General features: G+C 41.4%; 1 protein-coding gene across 3 annotated transcripts in view; it reads left to right on the top strand.

Annotated features, from left to right (window-relative positions):
• Positions 1–616: 616 nt before the first annotated feature.
• The window catches only part of NUP58 (nucleoporin 58), a 35,294-nt gene continuing 27,617 nt past the window's right edge, over positions 617–8,293 (top strand). For 2 of the 3 annotated variants that reach the window (XM_085580431.1, XM_021530646.3), the window contains exons 1-4: positions 617–930; positions 4,613–4,752; positions 6,062–6,100; positions 7,457–7,609. In XM_085580431.1, the coding sequence (XP_085436557.1) occupies positions 821–930; positions 4,613–4,752; positions 6,062–6,100; positions 7,457–7,609 (442 nt within the window). In that variant the 5' untranslated portion in view covers positions 617–820. The remainder of the gene's footprint in view (positions 931–4,612; positions 4,753–6,061; positions 6,101–7,456; positions 7,610–8,293) is intronic. The other variant, XM_021530647.3, reaches the window with a different exon arrangement.

Genomic DNA, 8,293 nt, shown 5'->3' with positions numbered 1-8,293 from the left:
GAGGGTGACTGGGAACTTAGGATAAAAAGGGGGCTGCGCTCCCCAACAATTTTAGAGACCCCATGGGAAATACCCCACAGCCTTTCCCTTTATTCTAATAAAATTAGAATATTAGAACTCCTCAGGCCTCCTCTGTCTCCTTGTTTGACATAAACCTCTGGCATCCTGGATTAATTTTCCTAACAATGGGGTGACGCTAGATGTGTGGGAAGTGAGCCCTTCCCTGGTTAGCCAGGCCTGTGCTTCAGTCTGTGAGTCTCCCACACGGGGATAGCACTGGAAGACGGCTCTCTGTTATCCCTGGAGCTGCTTAGGAGCCTCCACGTGCTTAAGCAGGGCCGCTCGGAGCCACTTGCACAATACCACGTCCAGGCAGCTTTTAAAAGTCATTAGAGACCCCACCGCCACTTGTTTGGGCAACCTGGTACACGCTGGCTCGCTCCAGCAGTGTTTCCCGGCGTTGCGATGGAGCCGCTGCTATTTCAGTCTGTGCCGTGGGCTGGCGGCCCCGGTGCTGCCGGGCACGGCGCGGGCACGGGCACGGCACGGCACGGCGCGGCGCGGCACGGCTCCGCGCGCCGCTGTCGCTTTAAGGGCCGCCGGGCCGTCCCGTGGTGCACCGCGGCGGGCGCGCGGAGGGGAGCGTGGCCGGCGTCCGTCCGCGCGCTCGGTGCCGCCGCTCGCTGCGCCGGTGGCGGCGGGCGCGATGCGCGGCTGAGGGGCCGCGACCCCGGCTCCGACCCGCTCACCCACCGACCCGGCCCTCGCCGCCGGCTCCCGGCCCCGCTCTCCGGCTGTTCCCGCCGCTCCCGCCGCCGCCATGTCTACGGGCTTCTCCTTCGGCGCGGGCACCCTGGGCTCCACGGCGGCCGCCGGGGCAGGAGGAACGGGAGCAGTCGGGGGTTTTTCCTTCGGAACCGCCACGCCGAGGTAACGCGGCGCCCCCGCTCCTCTCGGCTCGGTGGCGCCTGCGGCCCCCGCGGCCTGAGGCTGCCGCGTGGGCCCGGGCCCAGCCTGGAGCAGGGCCCCCGTGGGGCGGAGGGCGGGGGCGGCCCGTGCGTGTGGCAGCGAGCGAGTCCCTGCCCCGGGCTCGGGGCCCGGCGCCTCCCCGCTCCCGAAGGGGCCCGGGGCTCCGGCAGTCCCTGCCGCAGGGCCCGTGGTGCACCGTGCTGCCCCGACCTCCCTTGCCGTGCTTTCTTCTGTGCCTGCGGCAGAGGCGTAGGGAGCAATCTCTTCGGCAGCGAGTAATTGAGCGAGTCGCTCTTCTTATCGAGCTTTGGTTTGGCTTTGGACGCCTCCTCCTGTACGGTTCAGCCTGCCTCTCTGAACGCAGGATGTGAATCAAGATGTGTGTCCAGGTTTCTTTCAAAAGTCAGCCCGCGTTTGTGTCCGCGGTGTGGAACACGTTGATGCCGGAGCCCACGTGTTCCATGTCCAAAAGATGTTCTGTATGTTTTAGAAGTTAGTTTCCACCGAACCCTTTCTAACATAAATAACATTGTATTTGGTGTATACTATCTTGGAGTAAAAGAAGAATTTTGTGCATGTGATGTACAGCAGGCTCTGTACTCCAAGCGTTATGGTTTAGGTTTCGCAGAATAACAGGTAAGTCTTTCTTGCTGGTAGTTTTTTTTCCCGTTTTCTGTTTCCTTGCACACGACTGGACTAGCAGAGCCTCTTTATTCTGACCTGCTTGCTGGTGTACCTCTATTGGAGATCAAGGCTGTTGTGTCAGAGGCTTTCCCAAATGTGGTCAGAATTAATCACTGTAGTGTAAACTAAATGCACAGGGGCAGTTACTGAAGGGAGCTTCTCTTAAGGTGCTACATTTAGAAATATTTGTTAGAAAACGTCAGGAAATAGCATTGCAAAATGGAGAGAACAGAACATCTGGATCTGAAGGACATCTATTTAGTTCTTAGATTAAATAGCAGTATTGGATTTTTGGGAGCCCATAGGAGAGAGAATAAGATTTCTGAGTTTGTTGTAATAATGTAAATGTTGTCGTTGTGATGGATTGATGACTTTCTTGTGTTATTTTTGCTTGGTTTTATGGGGGGGAATGTCTGGAGGTTTTGAGTTCTCTTATGGTGGTGTTTTTTTGGTTTGTTTTTTTTTTTTTTGTTTACTTGGTTTTTTAACTTCTCCAGTAAAGCTTATGTAGACTTGATAAAGAGGTTTTGCTCTTTTACTTCATGCCTTCTTGATGTAGGTTTCCTGTGATTCAAACAAGCAAGTTAAAGTAATAGTTGTTAATTCAAAACTATTTTTCTAAATGTACTAAGAAAACTCTTTTATCTTGTTGATCTGTACTTTTGAAAACTGCATATCGATCTTAAAATGTTTGGTGAGGGTTTTTTTGTGTTCCAGCTGACATTTTATCTTGTAAAAAAAAAGTTTAATAGGTGCTAAATACTAGCAGTATGATGCTTTGTATTTTTATTAATTTGTTTATTTTTGCAAGCAGGACCAGTCTTCAGGGCTGTTGTTCAAAGACTATCATAGAGGAGGGGGCCTTCTTACTGGTTCTTAAACATCCCTTAATTTGCTTGAGAACATCTTTAAGACTGTTAGAAGAAGCTGTTCTTCTGAGCTGGGTCTAAGATGATATTACCAGGTTTGGGTGAAAAAGAATTTGATTGTCCAGTCCAAGTATAAATGTTAGGTGACCAAGGATTATATTCTGGTGGCTGAAAGCCTCTGAGACATGCCAACCTATCTAATTCCTGCTTTGCACCAGCAGCCTTTTAGGTACTTGCACTCTTTTTTAGTTGGTGTTCTCTTATTGTACGCTTTAGCCAGGTGCAGTGCTTCATTCTAGTTCTAGAATTAGAATTCAGACCTGACTTCAGTGACCTGAGCTCCTCTTCCTTCCATCTGCATCCTTCTGGCCCATACTTTCTCCTGTTGGTGAGAATGCTGCCATTACTATGTTACTACATTTTGGTTTCTTGCTACCTTGGAAAAAAAGCCACTTCATTGTATTTGTGTTGGTTTGGCTTGGTTTTTTTTTTTTTTTTTGTCTTCCCACAGTGCCAAATATTACTGTTTGTACCTTAGCTTTCTTCTACAGGAATGCTGTAAAACAAAAAAATTTGCACAGAAGAGCCATCTACTGGAAAAAGATGAGATGCATGAGCTCTTGACTAGTGAGAGAAGCACCATGTTACATGTTTAAGTTTTCAAGTAGTTAGGTCATGGTGCTGCAGTTTAGTGTGTTGAAATTTTGGGAGTAAAGACAGTTGAAAGGCTCTGGATCCTGTGCAACAGTTAGTCAGTCTTTGTCCTTCTAAACTTCTTGGCCACTCTGCTTCCCAAAATAATGTAAAAAAAATAACTCGCACCTAGTTCTGAACTTGCAGCCAGCTGGGTTTGCCATGATCAGTTTTGTTGATAATTTGAAAAGTTCTAATTCAAGAGTTAATTGTACCTCTTTTTGTAAGGATTTACTTTTGTGTTTGACTTGTTATTTTAGGAACTGCCCTCATACACAAAGAGAGAAGAGGTAAGGGAGAAATGAGAGAATATTGAACATCTGAAAGATAAAAGTCCTTGGTGAAGTCTAAATTGCATTTGTGGTACTTAAGCAAAATGTGTTTGTGAAAACTGAATCTTGTTTCTAAAAAGGCGCACAAATGGGACCAGGAAGTTACTGCAAATTACTAATCTGATAAATTACTCATCTGATCTTTCATCAATTAAGAACAAAATTTTTGAAACCACAGACTCATCTAGGCGCTAGTAGGGGTAATTTCATTGGCTGGAAATAACCATGATTATTGTAGTCTCCTGTGTTCTGTGCTAATTGTAAAGCTTGTTCTCTATTTGGCGTGAAATCTCTAAAATGTCAAGTTACCCAAAATAAATATTAAAGCCTTCATTTTCCTAGTGATGACTGATCTTATTCTCTCTGTTTTTTTCTCTTCCCCTTCATCTATAAAAGTAGATCTGGAAGTTGTTTTCCTGTAACTTTCTGGCAGGTAGACGGGAAAAATACAGTAGGCATGTGGTTGGAACCTGTGCAAGAGGATAGCATTTTGGTTACAAAATTAATGCATGCTTCAGTATGTTTTGACAGTAAGAGTGAAGCTGTGCTGTTGATGTGAATGGTTCTGTGTCTCTGCTTATCGCTTAAGAATGAAAGAAAGCAACATTGGTTGGAATTTCTGGTCAGGGATAAGTAACTGAACTTGTAACCTGCTTTGAAAAGATCTTCATAGAGATTTGCTATTGTCTTTGTGCTTCCTCTAGCGTTTGTTTTCACATTTCAGTAGCATGGAGAGAACAATTAGGCAGAACAAATGAGAGATCTAGGAGAAAAGTTTAAATTTCCAAGTGGTCTAGTAAGATCTATCAGCTCAGCAGCCACTGAATGCTGGAGTTGGTGTCAGGGAAGCAGTGGGAGTTACAGAGCTGTGGAAGGAAAGGGAGAATTGGGTTCCTTCTTTCTGTTCAGTAGCAGTGAGTTTGGACTCTGTCCTGCCCAGCTGGGTTGTTTGTGGTGAATGATGTTTGTGGGAAAGTGAATGATGGCATCAGAAATAAATTGATGTGGGTGGTAGTGTTTTCATTTTGAAATTGAATTACTGCTAATAGTCTTATTTTGTAATAGCTCAACAGGAGGACTTAATTTTGGAACTCTGGGCTCTTCTACTGCTACAACAACTACGTCGGCACCTTCACTGGGTTTTGGGAGTGGACTTTTTGGAGCAAAATCAACCACTGGCTTTACACTAGGAAGCACCAGTACAGGTAGAAAAGAATTCTTGTACTGCAATTTTTGGATTCAGCAGTGAAGATATAATTGATATATTCTCAAAAAACTAGGTCATACTAAAATGTTTACTCTTTTACAGTTGTTCTGTAGCTCAGAATATTGCTTACACAGTTCCATAAAAGTGCTTCATTGAGTAGTTGAAAGGTCATTAATTAAGAATTGAGCGGTACCAGTGTAGCAGAAACACAACTGTAATTACCAGAAAACTTCCTGAGCTGTGTGTAAATTGTTCTGTAGGCTGAATCCTGATGAGTTTTAGAAATCTTAAGTCTTAATCCGGGATGCTCAAAATTGACTTGAAATTGAGGTATATTTAGATTTAAAAAGTATTTTAAAACTTTGTGAGATTGTTTGCATTTGTAATGCAATACTTGTAATTCTCCAGTAGTGACCATTTCTGAGTTTGTTGTTTGGGGATATTTAATGCCCTTTAATTCGAAGGACTTTAATATTTTCTTAAGTCTCTAATTCAGTCTATGGACACACTGCTTCTTATAGCAGTAATGGAGTACAAAAGTATAAAGCTTTTCTGACAGGGTGGGGTGTTTTTCAGCTATCAAGCAGACAAACAACTAAATTTTACTGCAATATTGCTAGATAAAGTGGTCTTTTTCTTCTTGTATGCTTACATGATTACATACAGAAAGTTATTTTGGTAGATTGGTCCTCAGAAAATCAGCAATAGCCTGAAAGTTTGTATTATTGTGGTTGCCTACATTGACGTAATTTTATTTCAGTGATTATTTTGATAATCTAATCAGTTGGTTTTTAAAATATGAAATGGCCTAAACTGAGTCCAGAATAGTCTCTTTAAATTACCAGTGGGGCAGAAACCCTAAACCAGGACAGGATTTTACAAGGACTTTAGACTCTATAATGCTTTTCCATTATACTGTAAATCTGCTGGTTTGCATGTTGATGTTATGTACTACCACGTGGCTGAAAGAAATACATGATAGAATTACTAGTTTTCATCTTTTTTCCTTACTTTATTTGAAATTTCAGATAATATACTGCTGTGTTAACATCAGCTTCACTGTTAGCAGCTTCTTACAAAGACAAGTTACATTTTTTGAAGTCAGTTGTGCTTTAATTTCTGCTGCTGGTGTTTACCAATACTGCTTTCTCTGTTAATGTATTTTTTTTCAATACACTACAGAAAAAATACTTGTGTAATAGTTGTCTCATAATGTTGCATTAGTTCAGGAATTTGTTTCATTTTTTTTACTGTCACAGCTTCTCTATTACTGTTCTTACCCAGTTCATTTGTTCTCATTCTTAAAGCAGGAACAGCAACAACTATTGCTACAGGACTGACATTAGGTAAGGACCCAAGCTGGATTTTAATGTTACACAAACAAAAAACCCCAAGAGTTAAATCTTTCTTGTAATGTATAGAGCTAGTGATCATATGTGAGCTTTTCCCCCATTACTAATTGCTTTGCAACCCAAATGTTAAGGCTGTAAATCAGAATGGAGCCCTGAAGTTCTAGACACTTGTTAAAGGATTATTCAGTTCTTGTACAACAGTAACAGTCAAAAGTTGGACTTTGTATTTATGTTCCCCTAATGAGTTACTAAAAAATTATTCATACAGAATCTCTTGGTCTAGTGAACCCTGTGTGAACATGTTTGTCTGTTAATTACCTCTTTAAGAAGGATGAAGAGGGTTGGGATCTGGCTTTGAGAATATTTTTTGTTTCTCTGATCCATCTGTGATATTTTGGAGTACATACAGGAGTATGTGGGTTGTTGTTAGCTTGGTTTTGATTTTTTCTTTTTAAACAGCAGCTGAGGTCTGAGGAGTAACTGGGTTTGATTATCACAAATAAGGGTGGAGGTGCTAAAAGACAATGCAATCAAAGAACTTAAGAAGCCATACTATGAGTAAATAGGAAAAAATAGTGCTGACTAAAGAAGGAAATCAAAAGGGCAGAAGGAAGAAGCAGCAGCTAACCCAGAAGAGACTGTGTGATACATAATGATATATGGAAGACAATACTATGCAGATGGTCATTAATTCTTTTCACTAGCTGGATGAAATGATGTCATCCAAAACAGCAGTTACTAAGAATACAAAGTATGTATTTGCTGTTGTGGTTTGTGTATGTGCACACTCCTTTACTTTGGAATAGGGATTCTAGAATGTGAAATGTGTTCTTACCATGAAAACAGCAGGAAGTAGAAATTGTTTTACTTCAAAAGTATTTAAAAGCAAACTTTGAGGGAGTAACATCTGAACATATTTTTCTTGTTTACAAATGAAAGGTTATGTGTATTAATTTTGGTGTGCACAGCTAATTGAGAATTTGTAGTCTGTATTTTTAGCAGTATTGTTTATAGCTCCATTTTCCAATGTTTGTGTCATCTACTAGATGCTTTTGGTGGAATTAGTTTTTTTTTATACAGTTTCAGGATTGCTAGCAGATATAATTGCCAGTCCAGAATTAAAGCCTACTGGATCCCTAGGAATTCTGGAGCAAAAAAATGCCTGTACAATTGATGTAAACCACTGAAATTCATTAGAAAATTTGGTGGGAATATTTTACTTGATGCAAGTGATCTTTCGTGTTGTGTCATTCATGATGGTTAAGTGAGATGCAGAAGAGGTGGTGAATTTAGCTTTCTTTCTCAAACAGAATGTTTCAAGATTGATAACTGGTTTTGGATTTCTTCTAGGCACACCTGCCACCACATCAGCAGCTACCACAGGCTTTAGTTCAGGTTTCAACAAACCTGCAGGTTCAGCTACACCATTTGCTTTACCTGTTACTTCTACCTCAGCGGGTGGTCTGTCATTATCATCTGCCCTTACATCAACTCCTGCAGCAGGTAGGGAAAGGTTTAGGGGTTTGGGGCTATTTTTGGTTTCCTTGTTAGCAAAACTTTATTGTATAACAGTTCCACATTTGTTTTTCTATTATTTATGTAATCTTGTGGTACATGACTAAAGGGTAAAAAACTTTATTTTTTACAAATAAAGTTTATTGGACTTCTCGAGTTCTAAATTTGGGTACCCTAGTACAGATAGACTATATGCTGTCTAAGTCATTAGAAGTGTAGAAAAGAGCTAATTTGTTATGTAAAATAATTTTTTTATTAAGCTCACTGAAGAATGAAAGCTTCCTTCTTGTACAGCTGTGAAGTTTGGAAAATGTTTACCTATTGCAGATGGCCTGAAAATGTTAACTAGCAGTGGAAACAATGTTTTTAAACGTTTTAAATTACTTCTCATATTGTCATACACCTGCCATCATATTTAACTCAGCTGAACTGCATCATGCATGATAGCAATTGAGACTTTTATTTTTTTAACTTTCAAAGTCTGCATTTGAGCTCATCTGTCTGTGCCCTCTGTTCACTGTCCCTTATGCCTGTGGTCTTTCTCTGCTCAATTCTTCCCTTTATTACTAAAAGTTGGGATGCTTAATTCCAGAGGGCAGCTCAAACCACCATGGAAATGTTATTGCATCATGTGTCTTGTGTAAATATTTTAATGTTAAAATGTTGAAATTT

This window comes from Lonchura striata, chromosome 1 (assembly GCF_050655825.1).
Source record: "Lonchura striata isolate lonStrDom1 chromosome 1, ASM5065582v1, whole genome shotgun sequence".
Taxonomy (NCBI): Eukaryota; Metazoa; Chordata; class Aves; order Passeriformes; family Estrildidae; genus Lonchura; species Lonchura striata.
This window is presented reverse-complemented; position numbering and strand designations above follow the sequence as displayed.